The sequence below is a fragment of the Panthera uncia genome, assembly GCF_023721935.1.
Source record: "Panthera uncia isolate 11264 chromosome A1 unlocalized genomic scaffold, Puncia_PCG_1.0 HiC_scaffold_17, whole genome shotgun sequence".
NCBI lineage: Eukaryota > Metazoa > Chordata > Mammalia > Carnivora > Felidae > Panthera > Panthera uncia.
The window spans coordinates 26,221,194-26,242,947 of NW_026057577.1; the positions used below are offsets into that span (position 1 = coordinate 26,221,194).

Sequence of the window (21,754 nt, forward strand, 5' to 3'; positions counted from 1 at the left end):
CTTCAGGATTTATACTGTCTCTGTTATATCTTTCTTTGATGCACAAAAAAGTAGCTCTTCAAGTAATTTAATAACTGGAAAAGAATCTAACAAAAAGACAACTAGAATCACTGGCACTTCCACCCATCTCTATAGAGCTAACTTTGTACACTGAATGATTTATTCTAATATTTATTTCTTGAATCTTGAGCTTTGCTTTCTAAACCTGCCTCAACAGTGTTTCCTGATAAAGAAGTGCCTTTTAGTAGATTTGCTCTTTATTGGATTTCAGCCATTTTTAACTAGAGCAGAAAGACCAAGGTTTTGGACAAAGATATAGAACACTGGGAAAAATCTCAAAATAGGTTTATAATACAATTTTACTAAACCTCGATGTTTAAGGACTGAATTGAATTATTACACAACTCAAAATACCAGTGAGTATGAACCATGATGCTTTCATAGTTTCATTAGCAACTATCTCAAGGTATGTTATACACTCAAGAGCAAGATTAATGATATAAATGCATATTCAAACTACTGTTGATAATCCGATGTTTCCTTCTTTTCTGTTTATGGCATCTTTGTTCCTACTTTGTACAGCGGCAGATAAAGAGTTCATACCAGAAGAAGATAAATCTCAGCTCTGTCATGTTCTTGTTTGCTCACAAATGCATCTCACTGTTATTTTCACTCAGCACTTTCACTGCAGGTATATCTTTTAAGCCACTTGTGCATTAGTGAAGATTAGATGAATTAAAACCAGTTAATATACCGTGTAAATCACCTTAACTATGCACATTTAAAACTGTAATATAGTAGAGCCAGTAAGAGCAAATAAAGGAGAGCAAGTCTATCAACTTTTCCATAATGAGAAAACCTAAGCTTTTCTCGGAATACCTCAGAAATAAAATGTGACTAACTGCCATTCAGATCAAGAGAAGCAATACTACTTTGATTTTGTTTTTGTAGACTTAAAAATAGAGAAATTTAGGACTAAAAACAACTATAAAATTTTCATCCCCTTCTCCCCAGTCCCCAATCTCCAATATACACACAATGTTGGAGCAAATGCTTTTCACTCTGAAGACCACTGACTTACCACAGTGGCAAGAATAAAGATGGAGAAAAATGAATGGAACTAAAATACATTAAAGGAGGCAAAATCATTAGGACTTGGTGATAGTTTAGAGGGTGTAACAGGGAAGGACGTGCCAAGCATAATTCTAACAAGGCTTTCCTAGCTTCACTAAGACAGGAAACAGGAAGAGGATCATGTTTGTTTCCTCTTTACTTTCCTTTCGGTTTGAACTAGCAGGGAGAATCATAAGTTCTCCCTGGAAGATGTCTCAAAGGCACCTGAAACTCAACATCTAAGAAGTGTCATGTATGTAACTAGATGTATGTATCTGGAATTCAAATACAGTCTGGAATTAAGATAAAAATTGTCATGAAGATAAAAATATGTGGAACACCGATGTGAAGAGGAACAGGGTACAAAGAGAAGACAATCTAGGTCTAAGCATGGAGTGTGTAACTGTGCATGCACTTAAACACTAATATGAATTTTTTTATTCTTTTTATTATTTTGTTTTCACAACGGAATATTGGGCAGCTTGAGGCAAAACACATTTCTTCTTTTGTATTCTCGTATAGCACCAAGCACAATGCCAGGAAAACGTAATGGTAGAGACAAAGACAGAGGAGAAAAAGGAGAAGCCAGAGAAGCAAAGTAACTCTGGATGAGCAACGTACAGTGGGAGATAAGGAGGAAATAGGCTAAAACAGTATTTTTTTTATTTAAAAAATTATTTTAAGTTTATTTATTTTGGGGAGACAGAGAAAGACAAAGCACGAGGTGGGGAGGGGCAGATAGAGAGAGAAACACAGAATCTGAAGCAGGCTCCAGGCTCTGAGCTGTTAGCACAGAGCCCGACATGGCGCTCGAACCCACCAACCATGAGATCATGACCTGAGTCGAAGACAGACGCTTAACCGACTGAGCCATCCAGGCGCCCCATAGGCTAAAACAATATTTAATGCTCATGAGAACCCTATGAAAATAAAGAAATAAAGAACATTAACTGGATTTACAAAATGGGCCACTAGTGGTCATAATGAAAATGGTTTTGGTGAGGTGTAAAAGCAAGATCAGACTAGGTTGAGGAGTAAGTGAAGGAAAGCATACAGACAGCAAATTTGAACCACTTTTTAAGTAAGTTTAACTCTAAAGAGGAGGACTGGATGGAGCATAACATGGAATAGAGGGATTTATTTGTTGTGCTGTTTTTAAATGGCACAGATCAAGGATGTTTAAGTGAATGGTAAGGATTTAATAAATCAGCTCTCCAAATATGTTCCTAAACTCAACTTCTCCTCTACCACTAGCCACATGTGAACTGCTCTTTCACATCTGTTAATGAGTGTGAAATCTGCCCTCTTGGGTGCTCCTTACCTTCCTGTGCTTCTAGCACCCTTATACTTCTCCTTTAAAGCCCAGTTGGTGCCATCATCCTTAGGATGCCATCTCCAAATTCCATAAGTATCAAAACTTTCTCCCTTTTCTGTCCTCTCGGTGGACCCAGTTCATATGGTTAACACACAAAGAATGAATACCTATTAAAGTTATGTAGGAAGCTTTAAACTGTTTTATACACAAAGGTGTATTCATTAAAAATTCAGAGACTGAGATGAACTATAAAAAAGCAAAACCTGACTTATAAAAGCAACTCAACCAAAGCAATCATCACTAAGTAGCTAACTGAAGTTATTTCAAACACATTACCTGAGTATTTATATCCAAATCCAGTAAACAAACATTTACTGAATGGCTATATATGCCAGGAACTATTCTAGGCATTGGCACATACTATTCTAATTGTGTTTGTTAAATACCAATCTTAGTTAGAACAAGGGTAACATCTCAATGATTCAATGCTAGGGACGCCCGGGTGGCTCAGTCGGTTGAGCGACAGACTCTTGATCTTGGCCAGGTCATGATCTCATGGTTCGTAAGTTCGAGCCCCGTGTCCACCTCATGCTGAAAGCAGAGCCTGCTTGAGATTCTCTCTCCTCTCTGTCTCTCCCAGCTCACATCCTCTCTATCAATAAAATAAACTTAAAAAAAAAAAAAAAAAGATTCAATGCTATACCTCTGAAGTACTATCTATAATACTGCCAGGTAGTGTTTCAAACATATAGTAAATATGTGCAAGGTCAGTCAAAAGCTTTAGTATGCTTCAAACTATCATTGGAAAATCTACCAACCTAATTCCAACTACACCCATCTAATCTGCTTTCCTTCCTATGATAAAGAAAGACCTAACTGTGCTCTATTCTAAAGCTAATATCCTCCATCACAGCACTGAATCTCAACCTCTCTAATGGAGACTTCTTAAGGTTACCGGCTGTCTTTCCCATGTATCATTTGTTTTTCCTTTTTTACTAAAACATCATGATCAGCACAGATGATATATATGATATATAAAAAATCCTTATCTTATAAAAATACTCACCTGACAACATCACTATACCCTTCCTGGCACCATCACATTTCCCTGCTCCCTTTTACAATGTGTCAAAAGAAAATCTTTTATATGTTCATCATCTCCAGTATCTTTTGGGCCTCTGAAATCATTCTTTTACCCTCAGCTTTCTAACTAAAAGTGTTTATATCAGCAATTAAAAAAATACATTGTCAAATCTCATACCTGGAACATAGTAAGAACTTAATAAATATATGCTTGACAAATAAATACATAAACATCAAATCTATAGACATGAAAGCCATAATGTCTGAGATCAAAAATATGTTAAATGGGATTAACAACAGATTAGACACTACAGAACGAAAGATTACTGAAACTGAAGATTTAGCAATAGAAACTACCCATAAATGAAACAACAAAAGATAAAAGATTTTAAAAAATGAACAGTGCATTCATGAGCTATGGAACAACTTCAAGAGGCCTAATATATATGTAAATGGAGTCCTAGAAGTGAAGGAGAAAAGGGGAAGAGGGAGTACAGAGAAATATCTTGAGAAAATAATGGCAAAAATTTCCCAAATGTAATAAAAACTATAAACCCAAAGTTTCAAGAAGCTAAAAGTCACCCCCGAGCACAAAAAAAAGATGAAAAGACCCAAGACAACTCAAAAGTGAAGAGCTTAAAATCAGTGATAGAGACAAAAAGAATCTTAAAAGCAGCCAGAAGGAAAAAAAAGACACCTTATATACAAAGAAAAAAGGCAATAAAGGATATCTCATATACAATGCAATCCAGAAGACAACGGACAACGGTTATAACCTAGCATTCTATAATCAGCAAAAATACCTGAAGAAAAAAGGTAAAATAAAAATGTCAGATACACAAAAGCTGAAAGCATTCATCTATCACAAGCAGACAAGCATTAAAAGAAATGTTAAGGGGCGCCTGGGTGGCTCAGTCGGTAAAGCGTCCGACTTCAGCTCAGGTCATGATCTGACACTCCGTGAGTTCGAGCCCTGTGTCGGGCTCTGTGCTGACAGTTCAGAGCCTGCAACCTGCTTCAGATTCTGTGTCTCCCTCTCTCTCTGCCCCTCCCCTGCTCAAGCTCTGTCTCTGTCTCAAACATAAATAAAAACATTTTAAAAAATTAAAAAAAAAATGTTACAAGGGAGTCCTCCAGGGGCACCTGGGTGGCTCAGTAGTAGATTAAGTGGCTGACTCTTGATTTTTGGCTCAGGTAATGATCTCTCGGTGGGTTTATGAGTTTGAGCCCCGTGTCTGGCTCTGCACTCAAAGTATGGAGCCTGCTTTGCACCTTCTGTCTCTCTGCCCCTCCCCTTCGCACACACTCTCTTTCTCTCAAAAATAAATAAATGTTAAAAAAAATTATTAAAAAAATAAGCTACACTGGTTATATTAATATCAAAGTAAATTTTATAGCAAAGATTATCGTAAGAATTAAAAAGAGTCAGTTCCTAACGATAAAGGTTATCATTCATGTAGAATTAATAACAATCCCAAATGTTTATGCACCTAAAAAAAAAACTTCTTAAAAATATGAAGAAAGGAACAAGAGAAAATTCAAAATCATAAACTCAAACTTACTGGAGATTAACTATAAGTCTCAATAACTGATAGAACAAGTAGAATTAAAATGAGTAAGAAAATAGAAAACTGAATACTATAAACCAACTTGATATTGACATTTACAAAACACTCCAATGAACAACAGCAAAATATATATTCAAATGTACACAAGCATTTGCTAAAAGAATATATATATTATATATATAAATTATATATAAATTATAATAAATGTAAAAGGATTCCAGTCACACAAAGCATGTTCTCTGACCAAAATGGAATTAAGCCACAAGTAACAGAATATATTCTGTAACAGAAAATATACAGCAAAATCTCCAAATATTCAAAAACAAAATGACACTTCAAAATAATCCACGGAATAAAGAAGAAATCAAAAAGGAAATCAGAACACATTTTGACCTGAATAAAACTGAAAACACATTTCAGAATTTGTGGGACGCAAATAAAATGTTACATAGAGAGAAATTTATAGCACTAACAGCGTGCATTATAAAGTAAGAAAGATCTCACATCAATAACCTTAGCATCCTCTTTAAGAATATTTTTTAAAAGAAGTATAAATAAAATAAAATGAAAGCAGAACAAGAAAGTAATACAGATGACAATGGAAATCAATGCAACAAAAACCAAAACCAATGAAGGAGAAAAAGCAGATTTTTAGAAGATCAATACAACTGAAAAACCTCAAGCCAGAAGAAAAATAGAAGAATCAAATTACCAATAACAGGAATAAGAGAAGTGGCATCATAAGAGATATAAAAATTATAATAAAGAAATATTATCAAAAATCAAAACTTTATACCAATAAATTTAACAACTTTCATAATCAACAGATAAACTGAACAAGTTGCTTGAAAAAATACAAACTACCAAAACACATTCAAGAGAAACAGATAATATGAATAGCCCTAGATCTATTAGTAAATATAATATTGAGTTAAACACTATACTATAAACAAAACCCAAAACTCAAAGGGTTTCACTGGTGAATTCTAACAAACATGTAAGGAAGAAATAATACCAATTCTATACAAACTATTCCAGAAAATAGAGGAGGGAGTTATGTCCCATCTCATTCTATAAGGCTGGCATTACTCTGATACCAAAACCCAGCAAAGACATAATAAGAAAATAAAATGACAGACCAAAAACATAGATGTAAATTTTTTTTGTAAAAATTTTTTAAAATTTTTTGAAAATCAAATCGACATATAAAACAGGTAATATATAATAACCAAGTGAAGTTTCTACCAGGAAGGCAATACTGGTTTAAATTTTTAAAATTAATCAATGTAATTTACCATATCACAAACCAAAAAGGAAAATCATATGATTACATCAATAGATTCAAAGAAAGCATTCAACAAAATCCAAAATGCACTACTGATAAGAACACTCAGGCAAATGTGAATAGAAGGGAACCTCCGCAATTTAATAAATGACATCTGTGAAAATTCCACAGCTAAAATCATACTTAATGATGAAAGACTGAATACTTCCCCTCTATAATGAAAAACAAGGCAAGAATGTTTACTCTAACCACTTCCAGTCAACACTTTATTGAAGGTTCTAGCCAGTACAATAAAGCAAGAATAAGAAATGAGGCATCTGGTTTGAAACTAAAGTTGTAACAACACCCTTCATTCACACATGACATGATTGTCTAAATAAAAATTCTATGGTAGCTACAAAAATGCTACTAGAACTAAATACATTCATCAAGGTTTCAATATAAAAAATAAAATAATAAATGAAATGTATCTTTATAAACTAGCCAGGGAAAGCAGATACTGAAAAAAAATTTCCAAGTTTTTGTTTTAAGTGTATTTATTTTGGGGTGCTTGGGTGGCTCAGTCAGTTAAGTATTCGACTTCAGCTCAGGTCATGATCTCACAGTCTGTGAGTTCAAGTCCCACTTTGGGCTCTGTACTGAAAGCTTAGAGCCTAGAGCCTGCTTCAGATTTTTTGCCTTTGTCTCTCTCTGCCCCTCCCCCACTCATGCTCTGTCTCTCTCTCTCTCAAAAATAAACATTAAAAGACAAATAAGTATATAAACTTAAAAAAAATTTTTTTAAGTTTATTTATTTTGAGAGAGACAGATGAGCAGGGGAGGGGCAAAGAGAGAAGGGGAGAGAGAGAACCACAAGCAGGCTCCTTGCTGTCAACGCAGAGCCTGACACAAGGATCAAATCCACAAACTGTGAGATCATGACCTGAGCAAAAACCAAGAGTCGGATACTTAACCAATTGAGTCACCCAGGGGCCCCACATATATTGAACATTTTTAAACAAAATACCATTTATAATAGTACTAAAAAATGAAATGCTTAGAGGTAACTCTGATAGAAAGTGTGGAACACCTAGATATTGAAAACTATAAAATAACAACAAATTAAATTATACCTAGGTAAATAGAGAAGAAGATAAGTGCTATGGGCCAGAAGACTCAATACTGTTAAGATGGCAATTCTCCCCAGCTGATTCATAAACCCAATGCAATCTCTATCAAAACCCTAGAAGGCTTTTATGCTGAAAATAACAGGGTGGTTGTAAAATTCATACTAAAATGAAAGGACCCTGAAAAATCAAAATAATTTTGAAAAATGGTAATATGATTGGAGGATTTACATCACTATCGCTTTATATTATTCACGTCAGATAATCAAGACAGGTTGGTACTGATATCATGATAGACAAAGAGATTAATGAAATAGAATACAGTCAGAAATGCACCACATATATAGTTAAGTGCAAGTACTAAGGCAATTCCATGCAGAGAAACAAGTTTTTTAAACACTGATGATGAAAATGGACAACTATACACAAAAAATAAACTTTCATCCATACCTGTACCATATACAAAAACTACTTTAAAATGAATCACAGACCTAAATGTAAAGCCCAAAACTATAAGAAGTTTAAAAAAATACATAGGAGAATGTGAGTTAGGGAAAATTTCTTAGACACCAAAAAACATGATCTGTAAACTAAGAAACTCATGAATTGGAACTCATCAATACTAGCAACTTCTCCTCTTCAAAAGATATAGTTAAGAGAATGAAAAAGGAAGCTACTTACTGGGGTTGGAGGGATGTACAAATCTCTTATCCGATAATGGACTTGAAGCCAGAAAACAGAAAACACTCTCAAACTCACTAAGAAGAGGACAACATCCAATAAAAGATGGGCAAAAGTTTTTTAAAGTGCACCAAGGAAGATATACAAATGACAAATAAGTACATGAAAAGATGCTCAATATCATTTGTCACTAGAGAAATATAAATTAAAACCACAATGAGGCGGCACTCCTACACAATTACTAACAGGCCTAAAATTTAAAAAGACTGGCCATAACAAGCATTGGTTAAATATGGGGAGCAACTGAAACTCTCATATATTGCTAGTAGGAATACAATATGGTTCAATCATTTTGGAAAACATTATGAGCTATTCTTAAAAGTTAAATGTATATTAACCATCTACTAAAAGGTATTTACTGATGAGAAATAAAAGCATGTGCCCACATAAAGATTTGTACACAAATTTTTACAGCAGCTTTATTTTTAACTAAAAACCAGAAATAGCCCAAATGTCCATCAGTAGATGAAAGGGTAAACAAACTGGTAAAATTATAAGACGTGAACACTACTTGGCAATAAAAAATAATGATTTTCATATGCAATACTATGGATGAATCTCAAAATAACTGTGCTGAAAGAAACCAGAGCCAAAAAGAGTACATATATTATTATTCTATTTATGTACAATTCTCAAAAATGCAAACTAATGTATAGCGACAGAAATCAGATTAGTGTTTGACTAGGGATGGGAAGGGTAGAGAGAGTACAAGGAAGAGAACATTGTAAAGGATCATAAGTAAACCTTTGGGGTATAGCAACAAAACAAAGGATAAAAACCATATGATCATTTCAACAGATTCAGAAAAAGCATTTGACAAAGTACAACATCCATTTATGGTAAAAAATCTTCTGCAGGGGTGCCTGGGTGGCTCAATCAGTTAAGTGTCCAACTCTTGATTTTGGCTCAAGTCATGATCTCACAGTTCATGAGATCAAGCCCCATGTTGGACTCTGCACTGACAGAGGGAAGCCTGCTTGGGATTCAATCCCTTCCCTCTCTCTCTGCCCCTCGCTCACTTGTGATCACTCTCTCTCTCAAGATAAAGAAATAAACATTTAAAAAAAGAAATAAAAAGCACAGTTAAAATATCTTCTACAAAGCAGGCTTAAGGGGGGCATACCTCAACATAATGGCCATATAGGAAAAACCCACAGCTAACATCACCCTCAATGGTAAGTTTTGTTTTTTTTTTAACCTGTGTTGTGGTCCTTTATTATTTTTTTAATATAAAATTTATTGTCAAATTGGCTACCATACTCAATGGTAACTTTTAAAAACAAATTTTTTCCCCTAAGATTAGGAACAAGACAGAGATGTCCCCCCTCACCACTTTCATTCGACAGAGTACTAAAAGTCCTAGCCACAGCAATCAGACAAGAAAAAGAAATAAAACATATCCAAATTGGTAAGGAAGAATTAAAACTTTCATCATTTGCAGGATGACATGATATACAGAAAACCCTAAGACTCCACCAAAAAAACTACTAGATCTGATAAATGAATTCAGTAAGATCACAGGATACAAAATCAATACACAGAAATCTGTTGCATTTCTATACATTAATAACAAAGTCGCAGGAAGAGAAATTAAGAAAACAATTCCATTTACAGTTGCACCAAAAATAATAAAATACCTAGGAATAAACTTAACCAAGGAGATGAAAGACATGTACTCTGAAAACTACAAAACACTGAGGAAAGACAACACCAACAAATGGTAAGATATTCCATGATCACGGATTCAGAGAACAAATACTGTTAAAATATCCATACTATCCAAAGCAATGTACAAATTGAATGCAATCCCTATCAAAATACTGATAGCATTTTCACAGAACTAAAACAAATAATCCTAAAATTTGTATGGAACTACAAAAGACCCCAAACAGCCACAACAATCTTGAAAAAGAACAAAACTAGAGGTATCACAACCCCAGGTTTCAAGATACACTACAAAGCTGTAGTAATCAAGACAGTGTGGCACTGGCACAAAAAAAGGCACATAGGTCAATGGAACAGAATAAAGAACCCAGAAATAAACCCATGATTATATGGTTAATTAATCTACAATGAAGGATCCAAGAATATGCAACGGGAAAAAAGTCTCATCAAAAAATGGTGCTGGCAAAACTGGACAGCTACATGCAAAAGAATGAAATTGGACCACTTTCACACCAATTTTGTGTATTTTAAATAAACTCAAAATGGATTAAAGCCCTAAATGTGAGACCTGAAACCATAAAAACCCAAGAAGAGAACACAGGCAGTAATATCCCTGACTCTGTCAGTCACAACATTTTTCTAGATATGTCTCCTAAGGCAAGGGCAACAAAAGTAAAAATAAACTACTAGGACTATATCAAAATAAACTGCAAAGCAGAGGAAGCAATCAACAAAACAAAAAGACAACCTACTGAATGGGAGAAGACGTCTGCAAATGACATATCTAATAAGGGATTAGTATCCAAAATATATAAAAAACTTATACAACTCAACACCAAAAAGCAAATAATCCAATTAAAAAATGGACAAAAGACAGGAACATACATTTCTTCAAAGAAGACATACAGATAGCCCACAGACACATGAAAAGATGCTCAACATCAATCATCATCAGTAAAATGCAAACCAAAACCACAATGAGATATCATCTCATACCTGTCAGAATGGCTAAAATCCAAAACACAAGAGTTAAGATGGCAGAGAATGAGGGGGACCAGGATTGCCCTCATCCCTCAAACACAGCAGTACTGAGGTCAGAACACTTGGAACACCCATGAAATCAGTCTGTGGAGTGACAGAAAAATCTCCACAGGTAGATGGGAGACAGCTTGGTGGGACAGATGTGCATATATGCGAAATGGGGGAGATAAAACAACGTGGGCATGGAGGGGAGGGATCCCCCTGAGTGGAGAGAAAAAAGGGAGAGAAAGAGAAGATGTGGATTGCAGTACTGTTAGGACAAGAGAAAAACCTCTCCAGACTAGGGACTGGGGAAAGAGAAATACAGAGAGCACCAGTTTTACTTTGCAAACAGCCTTAGGAGCTAAAAATCGGAGGTTTCAAAAGACTTTCTCCAGACTGAGCTGCCGCCATGTGTGTGCATGCCTGGGGTAGACAGGAGCCAGTCCCAGGGGTGGTAGTGAAAAACACAAGAAACACATGGTGAGAATATGGAGAAAAGGGAACTCTTGTGTACTGCTGGTGGGAATGCAAACTGGTGCAGAGACTGTGGGAAGAATATGAAGGTTCCTCAAAAAATTAAAAAAAGAACTACCCTACGATTCAGTAATCACACTACTGGGTATTTACCCAGAGTACAAAAACATTAATTCAAAAAGATACACAACCCCCATGTATACTGCAGCATTACTTCCAACAGCCAAATCACGGAAGCGGCCCAAGTATCCATCAATAGATGAATGGATAAAGAACAGATGGTATATACATACAATGGAATATTACACAGCCATAAAAAAGAATGAAATCTTGCCATGTGAACAACATGGCTGGATCTAGAGAGTATAATGGTAATAAAGTCAGTCAGAGAAATATAAAATACCATATGATTTCACTCATATTTGTAATTTAAGAAAACAAATGAACAAAGAAGGGACAGACAAAAAAACCCAGACTCTTAAATATGGAGAACAGATGCTTACTAGAGGTGGGATGGGTAGGAGGATGGGTGAAATATGTGAAAGGGATTAAGAGTAGACTTATCATAATGAGCACTGAGTAATGTAAAGAATTGTTGAATTACTATATGGTACATCTGAAACTAATATAATCCTATGTTAATTATACTGGAATTAAAAGAAAAATTTAGGGGTGCGTGGGTGGCCCAGTCAGTTGAGCATCCCCCTTTGTCTCAGGTCGTGATCTCATGGCTCGTGGGTTCAAGCCCCGCGTCAGACTCTTGTGTTGAAAGCTTGGAGCCTGGAGTCAGCTTCGGATTCTGTGTCTCCCTCTCTCACTCTGTCCCTCCCCTGCTTGTGTACTCCCTCTTTCAAAAATAAATATAAACATTTTTTAAACGAATAAATAAACTAAAATTAAAATTAAAAAAATTTAAAGAGAAACATTTGAGGGTAACTGATCTATTAACTGTACTATGATGATGGTTTCACAGGTTTACATGTAAGTCAAAATATAAAATTTAATTTAAAATATGTGCTGTATATTGATATCATTAATCCTTAAAAAAATCATTTAACATACTCAGCTGTTTAAAATTTTTTTTTTAATGTTTTATTTTATTTTTGAGACAGAGAGAGACAGAGCATGAATGGGGGAGGGTCAGAACGAGAGGGAGACACAGAATCTGAAGCAGGCTCCAGGCTCTGAGCTGTCAGCACAGTGCCCGACGCGGGGCTCGAACTCACGGACCGCGAGATCGTGACCTGAGCCGAAGTCGGACACTTAACCGACTGAGCCACCCAGGCGCCCCCATACTCAGCTGTTTAAAATGTAGGAAATAATAATGTATTGTGAAGTTTATAACATATAGCTAAGCAACATGTATTATAAAAGCAGAAAGAATAAAAAGAGGGAAATGAAGTTAAACTGTTGCAAGGCAACTAACCCGTATGTGAAATGACACACTGTTTTAAAATAATTGTGGTGTATGTATGATGTTGTAAACCCTTGAGCAACCACACACACACATATACACAGGTCTAGAGAACTCACACTTCCCTGATTTCAAAATTTACTACACAACTATAGTAATCAAGACAGTGTGACACTGCCATAAGAACAGACAGATCAGTGAAAAAGAATGCAAGAGTACACAAAAATCCCTCACATTTATGGTCAATTTATTTTCCATAGGGTGCCAACATGATTCAATGGGCAAAGAACAGTCTTCTCAATAAATGGTGCAGGGACAACTGGATACGCACATGCAAAATAATGAAGTTGGACACTTATCTCACACCAAATATAAAAATTAACTCAAAATGATCAAAAACCTAAATATAAGAGGTAAAACTATAAATTCATATAAGAAAATATAGATGTCAATCTTCATTACTTTGAACTGTGCACTGGTTTCTTAGATATGACATCAAAAACACAAACAAAAACAACAACAAAAGATAAACTGGACTTCATCAAAATTAAAAGATTTTTGGGCTTTAAAAAACACCATCAAGATAGCAAAAAAGACAACCCACAGAATGGGAGAACATTTTTGCAAATCATACATCAGACAAGGGACTACACTCTAAGGTATACAAAAAACTCCGATGAATAATAAAAAGACAACCCAATTTAAAAATCAGCAAAATATGGGATACCTGGGTGGCTCAGTCGGTTAAGAGTCCAACTTCACTCAGGTCATGATCTCACAGTTCAAGAGTTCAAGCCCTGCATTGTGCTCTGTGCTGACAGCTCAGAGCCTGGAGCCTGCTTCAGATTCTGTGTCTCTGTCTCTCTCTGCACCTCCCCCACTTGCACTCTATCTTTCTCTCAAAAATAAATAAACATTAAAAATCAGCAAAATATCTAACAGGTATCTCTCCAGATCAGATACACAAAGGCCCTAGAAGCCCATAAAAAGAGTCTCAACATTACTAGCCATCAGGGAAATTAATATCAAAACCACAAGGACAAACCACTTCACACCCACTTAAAATATCTAGAAGGGTAATAACAACTTCGCCAGGATTTGAAGAAACTGCAAGGCTCATACACTGCTGGTGGAAATATAAAATGTAGCAACCACTTTGGAAAAACATGAGGTAGTTCCTCAAAAGATTAAACACGGTTACAATATAACCCAGCAATTCTACTCCTAGGTATATAAAACCAAGTGAAAACAACTGAAAACATATGTCTACACAAGCATTTCTACACTCACGTTTATAGCAGCAATTTTCATAATAGCCAAAAAATGAAAACAACCCAAATGCCAAACAACTGATAAAAAGATAAACAAAATGTGATATATCCATAAAATGAAATACACATTTAGCCATAAAATGGAACAAAATAATGATATATAACATAAACAAATCATGCCAGATGTAAAAATATCTGGTCATAAAAGACCACATATTGTATACTTCAATTTATATGAAATGTCTAGAAGAGGCAAATGAATAGAGAAATAATGTAGAGTAGTGACTGCTTTGGGGTTAGGGTATGAGACTGGAGGATACAGAAGGGTAACTGCTAAGTAGTATAGGGTTTCTTTTGGTGGTGATGACAATGTTCTAAAATAATTGTGGTTATAGTTACATAACTACGAATATATTAAAAACCAGTTAACTGTATGTTTTAAATGAATTAACTGTATGGTATGTATGTTATGTACCTTAATAAAACTGTCACCTAAAAAAAAATTATGAATGGACTTGCATTCATAAGCCAGAACTATGAAATTAAGTTCAAAGTCTTTTGATAAACTCAAGCTTTAATTTTACAATTAAAAAAAAAAGTATACCTATTAAATAATTCCAGATAGAATATTAAAAATAATTATTCAATCCAAAAGAACCTCAAAAAAAGAACAAAGAAAGAATTGTTGGGACAAATGGAAAACAAATAGCAAATAGTACATTTAACATTGTCAGGTACATTTAATCCCTACAATAAAAACAAAAAACAAAAACAAAAAAAACCCTACAATACCAATATCAATTACTACATTAAAAGGAAATGGTTTAAACACTCCAAGATTAAATGCTAGAGACCGGCAAACTAAAAAACCAAGACCCCAAATTATATGCTGACTATAAGAAACTCACTTCAGGGGCGCCTGGGTAGCTCAGTCAGTCAAGCATCCGACTCTTGATTTCAGCTCAGGTCATAATCTCAAGATTCAGGAGATGGAGCCTTACACTGCTATCAGCACAGAGCCCACCTGGGATTCTTTCTCCCTCTTTCTCTCTCTCTCTCTGCCCCTTCCCTGCACATACACACCTGTGTGTGCACACACTCTCTCTCAAAATAAACATTTAAGAAAGTCATTTAAATATGAAGCCACCAATAGATTAAAAATAAAAGAATAGAAAACGTTAAACCTTGTCAATAGTAAATTAAAAGAAAGCATGAATGGCTATATGAATCTCAGACAAAGTAGACTTCAGAACAAGTATTAATACCAGATATAAAAACCAACACCTCATGATGGAAAAAAAAAAAGGGGGGGGGGATCAAATTATCAGAAAGATATAGCAATCCTAAATGTGTACATACCTAATAAACAAAGCTTCAAAACACATGAACCCAAAATGGATAAAACTCAAAGAGGAAACAGAAAAATCCATAAATACAGGTGCAGATGTCAACACTCTCCTTTCATTACTTGATAGAATAGAAAGTGAGTAAAAATGTAGATGACTAATCACTCTCAACTAACTTGATCTGATATATACAGAACATATTCTATATAGTGTACATAAAGGTCACCAAGAAAGATCATATAATGGCCATAAAACATTTAATAAATTTTTAAAAATTGGTATTATATAGCATATATTCTCTAACAAGAACATAAATAAATTAGAAAATTAGTAACAAAGGGTATGTGGAAAATCCTCAAATATTTGAAAATAAAACCACATGCTTCTAAATAACCCATGGATCAAGGAAGAAGTCACACAGGAATAAAGAAATATTATGCAATGAATGATAATACAAACAATATAACACAATTTGTGAGATACACCTTAAGTAGGGCTCAGAGGTAAACTGTAGTTTTAGAGAAAACAAGAAAGGTTTTACAATCTACTATCTAAGCCTTCATCTGAAAAAGTTAAAAGAAAAGTACTCCTGGAACCAGTATTGCACTGTATGTTACCTAACTGTAATTTAAATTAAAAAAGAAAATAAAATAAAAAAAAGAAGTTAAAAGAAAATGAAACTCACAATAAGTAGAATGAAGACAAGGAATAAACAAAGAAATAGAAAACTGAAAAAAGTAAACTATGGTTCTTGGAAATGATCAGTAAAACTCATAAACCTAGCTAGTTTAGTCAAGGAAAATAAAAAAAAGAGAGAAAATGCAAATCACCAATAAAGGGAAAAAATGACCACTAGAGATCCTAGAGGCATTAAAAGAATATTTATATTATTTACAAATAACTCTATGTCAATAAATTTGAGTACTTAGAGGAAACGGAAATTATAAAATTGACACAAGGAACAGAACATCTGAATAGCTCTTACATCTAATAAAAATTTTGAAATTATAATTTAAAACCTTCCAATAAAGACCACTATGGGCCCAGATGGCATCGCTGTTGAAGTGTATTAAAACATTCAAGGAAGAATTAATACTAAATTTCACAAACCAGTTCAGAATATAAAGATGAAGAGAACTTTTCCCTGTTCCTTTTAAAGAGCCAGCACTCCCAGATACCAAAATCAAATACAGACACTAAAGAAAACTACAAATAACACTCCCTACCTAGCTGGGCCACCACCCCCTCCCCCCCCACACACACACCCCCACCCCCACGGCAAAAGATTTGAACTGGCACTTCCAAAAGAATAGTCAATAAGCTCATAAAAAGAGGTTCAACATCATTAGTCATCAGGGAAATTACAAACTAAAACTAGTAGGAGATACCGCTGCGTGCCCAGTAAAATGGCTAAAACTCAATAGACAATACCAAATGTACACAAGGATGCAGAACAAATCAAACTATCATATACTACTGAGGGATGCGAGTGGGGTGAAGTAAAAGCGTGATAAAATCACCTTGGAAAATATTAGGTTAGTATCAACTTAATATGAACTCAGCATATGACTCAGCAATTTGACTTTTTACCATATATCCCAGTATTTACCCTAGAAAAGAGAAAACTTAAGTCCACACAAAGACTTGTAAGTCACTATTTATAGATACTCTATTCTTAATAGCACAAATCTGGAAAAGACCCAAATGTTCATCAACAGGTAAATGGATACACAAATTCTGGTATTTTCATACAACACAAATAAAAAGAAACTCAGGAATAAAAAAGAACAAATTACTGATATGTTCATGAACATGGACGAATTCCAAAAATACATGCTGAACAAAAGAAGGCAAACATATATGCAAAAGAATTACACACTGCATGGCTTCCATTTATGTGAAATTCTAGAAAAAGCAAAACTTATCTGCAGCTACATGAAACATATCAGTAATTGTGAGGGCCAGTGGTGGGGGTGAGGCAGATAGCAAAGAAACGTGAGGGGACTTGGCAGTGATGGAAATGTTCTAATTATTCAAAACTGCAATTACGTTAAAATAAAAAATGGGGGTGTGCTTATGATCCCAGGAAAGGAGAAAGCTTCTTTAATAAGACATTAAAAAATAACAGCTTCATGAAAGAGAAAATTCTACATATTCATCAAAATTAACATCTTCTGGACCACAATACTTAAAAAGACTCTAACTGGGAGATACATTTACAGCATATAGAAGAAATTATTAAATCCAGAATTCACAAAACAATAAACACAAAAAGAAATCCTCCTAAAATATTTTAAGTGAAGGATGCAAGCCAAAGAGCAGAGGAAACAGGTAAATTTATCCACACAGAAATCACATGGATGACAAATGTGTAAAGAGATGGACCCCATGAGTAATCTTGGAAACGGAATACCATCTTGCACTCAAAAGACTGGTGCTTAAAATAACAAATGGTGATGTGCATGTGAGGAATAATAGGGACTACAAGTGAGAGTACTGACTGGTACAACTGATATGGAGGGAATTTAAGAATTTATATTAAATATATAATCAATAATTCTACTTCTTACTTTTCACCCAAAAAAAACCTCACGCACACAAGAAGGCATGAAAAAGATACCCACTAAAGCAATGTTTATAGAAATGAAAACTTGGCAACAACTTAGATACCAAAGTAAAATAATTCAACTAAGATACATTTATACCATGGATGCAAATAAAAGAAGTAAAATACCTCTATATGTAATATATTATCAGTATACAATAAAGATACATAATAACATGGAGAGGTCTTTCAGACCTGTTGCTGATTAAAAATATAGAATAAACTGGTGCAGAAATAAAGTACATGAGAAAATGCTTACATGTAATGATCACATATATATGTATGTAAATGCATATGAAAAGACTTGCAAAGGTATGTATGAAAGTAGCTCCGGTAAGATGGAGGAGGCAAAATTGGGGAAAGCTATTATCAGGGGTCCTGATCAAACTTCCACAAGGAAAATATATTCTTTTATTGTTCGTGTAAATATAAATTAATGTAAAAAAAAAAAAAAGCATATCTGCTGATTGTAGATGAGCTTGGAACTGTTGTCTGAGGAACCTCCATCCATAGCACATATTTACAGTTGCTACGTCCAATGGAAAGGAGTTCCTCAGACAGTCTGAGAAGCCTTAGCGCCTGCAGCTTAGAATACCATAACAGTTTCCAACCAACTTTGATGCCTTTTTAAAAGGATAAAAGAATAATTCTCTTCCCAATTGCCTCCAAAGCTTTTTCAAGAACTTCTTAATCCAAGTCGCTCTTGATTCCCTTATCTTGTTTTATTTTCTTCATAGCAATTATCACTATCTGAACTTATGTATTTATTCACTTATTTATTGTCTGTCTCCCACTAGAATGGGAATGGCAAGACAATTTTGAATTCATATGATTTTAGTGAAGCCATTGAGAGTTTTCTAACAGAATCAAAGACACATGTTATTTACTTACCTTAGTTGGAAAAGGAAATTTGGAAGGTTCTGTTTTGCATGGTGTATGAATAGCCGTTAGAGGGGGAGGCCATGAATGCGTCATCTCCTGAAATGTAATTATTACAGTTTGTTTTCAACCAGTTCAAGGATAAAAGTTACATAGCTAAAAACCAGATTTATATTATAAATGCTGGTTTCATGGTAGCTCCTCCAAAAGTATACATACTTGATCGGTAAGTATTAATTAAGCACAACTGTGTGCAAAGCACTATGGGGGCAGGAAACAGTAAGATAAATAATATACACTCCCTGGCTTCAAGAAGCTTGGAGTTAGGATGCCGAAACCTGTGAAATGTCACAGAAATCAGCCTGTGATCAAACACAAGGCACACAGTACAATGCTACTGAGGAAGAGCCGGCTGTGAGAGCTGTGACGGGGGTAATAATAAGAAAAGGAGGTAACACTGTGTGCCTGTAATGGGCCACCTACTGTGCTGTTTTACCTGTCTGTTCCTCATTTAGTACTCACAATGATATTAGGAGGTAGATACTGTTATTACCCTGACTCTGCGTAGGATGAAACTGAAGCACAGAAGTTGTCCATTAAAAGTCATACACGTAGTAAGTAATGGACACACAGTTGCACCCTAGGAAGTCTGGCTGCAGAACCTATTAACTGATAGGAAGTTTTGGTCAGGTGGAGGAAATCAGAAGAGAGATATCAAAAGCACATGAAAAGGAAGACAGACAAGCAAGGCCATAAGTATGATTTCGTTCAATGCCTTCTGTTTAATCATATGCCAACTATGTTCAAGTGGAGATTTGGATAAGATCACAATGTATATGTTAGAAGAGCAGGGGAAAGAGAGAGAATCAGATTTAGAATAAGGAGGGAGTGTTTTATTTCTGGCATATAGCTCAAAGTAAGCCATCAGGTAGACTGAGAAAATACAATAAAAGTGGTACAATTTTTAGGAATTTACTCTGTAGCTATACCCACATAGTTAGGTAAAAATACATGTTCAAGGGGCCTATGCTTAAAAAATGGAAACAACCTACATATCCAACAGCACAGAAATAATTACCAGACAGTCATACAATGGAACACCAACCAGACAGTAAAATGAGTAATTTTAACTACTGATATGAAATCATGTCCACAATATACTGTTAAGTGATAAATACAAATCATAGTCTATGTGCTAGTAAATGCTCATATATGAAAAAAAATCTCTAGCTACCTGTGGGCAACAGAATGACAGGAGGAGGAAGGGACATGGGCATGTGATACAGTCTATACTACCTGAACCTCATAAAACAGCCACCTGCACTGTAATGGCTCTTTATCTTCTTACAACGCTTTATTTTTCAATGGCATTTCATGTTCTCAAATAATATTACATAGTTGATTATTTCCAATATCCTACTCTAGAACATCAATTCAAAGGGTGCAATACTATCATTATTATCACCACTGTATCTGAAGGGCTTGATAATGGCAGGTGCTCAATTAGTAAGCCTTGAATTAATCTTTTTTTATTTTACAATAAACATGTATCATTTTTAGATTAAAACGTTTTTTCTTTACGTTCATGATGGAGTTCCTAGAAACAGTAGGACTACAAATATCAAGAAAACATGAAGGCAGTCAGGACCAGACGTTCCTTACACACTGCATACAGGGAAAGGAAACAGAAACTCATGCACTCTAGGTTTTCAGTGTGCATTTTACACTTCAAATACCAAAGTACTCTCAACAGAAAATCTATGTAACTCCATCATTAAATGTCAGAGCACCTATTAAACCCAAGGCCATGTGCCAAGCCCTGTATATACAAAATGTATTAATAAATGGTCAGTAACATCAAAGAGTAATTAAATATAAGAAATCTAAGATTCTTCCAGGTATTATAATATCATGCATTTTTGAGGATGCAAGAGAAAAGATAAATGCTGTTAAACTTTTTATATACATGGCAACTGAAAAATGCACACTATGTGAGATTCAAAGGAAAGACTTATTTTTGTGATCTGATGGTCTGACATAGGGGAAAGAAGGATTTCACTGGGATTCTAAGAAAAAAATAGAATCTATATATGACTGAAGACTAAGGAGAAACATATTTCACGCAAGTTTACTTTAAAAAGGTAAAAGAGCAAGTATATGCCTTAGTGAAACCAATTTGGCAAAAGTGGTGAATCAATAGCAAAAGAGGTTAGAACCGGCCTATAGAAGGTCTAGAATGTTGAAGCTGGACACTATTCTTTCTATGGGGCTTAGAGACTCACTGAAAACTTCTAAAAAGGAAATTAACTTATGAAGACAATGGATTAAAAAGAGAATCTGGTAGCAATATAGATGACAGAGGAGAAGGGAGACTCAAGGCAGAAAGGCAAAGCAAGGACTGTATATTGCAATTTTTGAAGCTCAAGGTGGCAGAAATGGAAATAAAGGAATGGTATTTCCAAGGAGTATTCAAAGCGTACATGTAGTTTTGTGATTAAACAGAACATGAGAGAAAATGAAGATTTTACACTTATAAGCACATGAGAATGGTAGTACCACTAATAGAAGGAAGTCTAATAAATCTGCCTTTAGACATGATGAATCTAAAAAAAAACAGGGAGAAATGCAAATGGACACACAGCTACGAGGCAAGGAAGAGACATAAACCACAACCCAAGGGAGGCTAAGCAGGAGATAAAGACTGAACTGCTAATAGTTGAAGCCATTAACAATAAAGGAAAATTAAGACAGAGCAAAAAGAGAAGGAGAAGCTAGAAAAAAGGACCCATATTTAAAAGATAAAAGGGGCACCTGGGTGACTCAGTCGGTTGAGCACCCAAGTCTTGATTTTGGCTCAGGTCATGAT

General features: G+C 34.9%; 1 protein-coding gene across 4 annotated transcripts in view; it reads right to left on the reverse strand.

Annotated features, from left to right (window-relative positions):
- The window catches only part of AFF4 (ALF transcription elongation factor 4), a 92,703-nt gene that overhangs the window by 30,025 nt on the left and 40,924 nt on the right, over positions 1–21,754 (reverse strand). For 3 of the 4 annotated variants that reach the window (XM_049649146.1, XM_049649148.1, XM_049649149.1), the window contains exon 5: positions 18,901–18,987. The exons of the other annotated variant lie outside the window; for it this stretch is intronic. In XM_049649146.1, the coding sequence (XP_049505103.1) occupies positions 18,901–18,987 (87 nt within the window). The remainder of the gene's footprint in view (positions 1–18,900; positions 18,988–21,754) is intronic. 4 annotated transcript variants of the gene reach the window in all.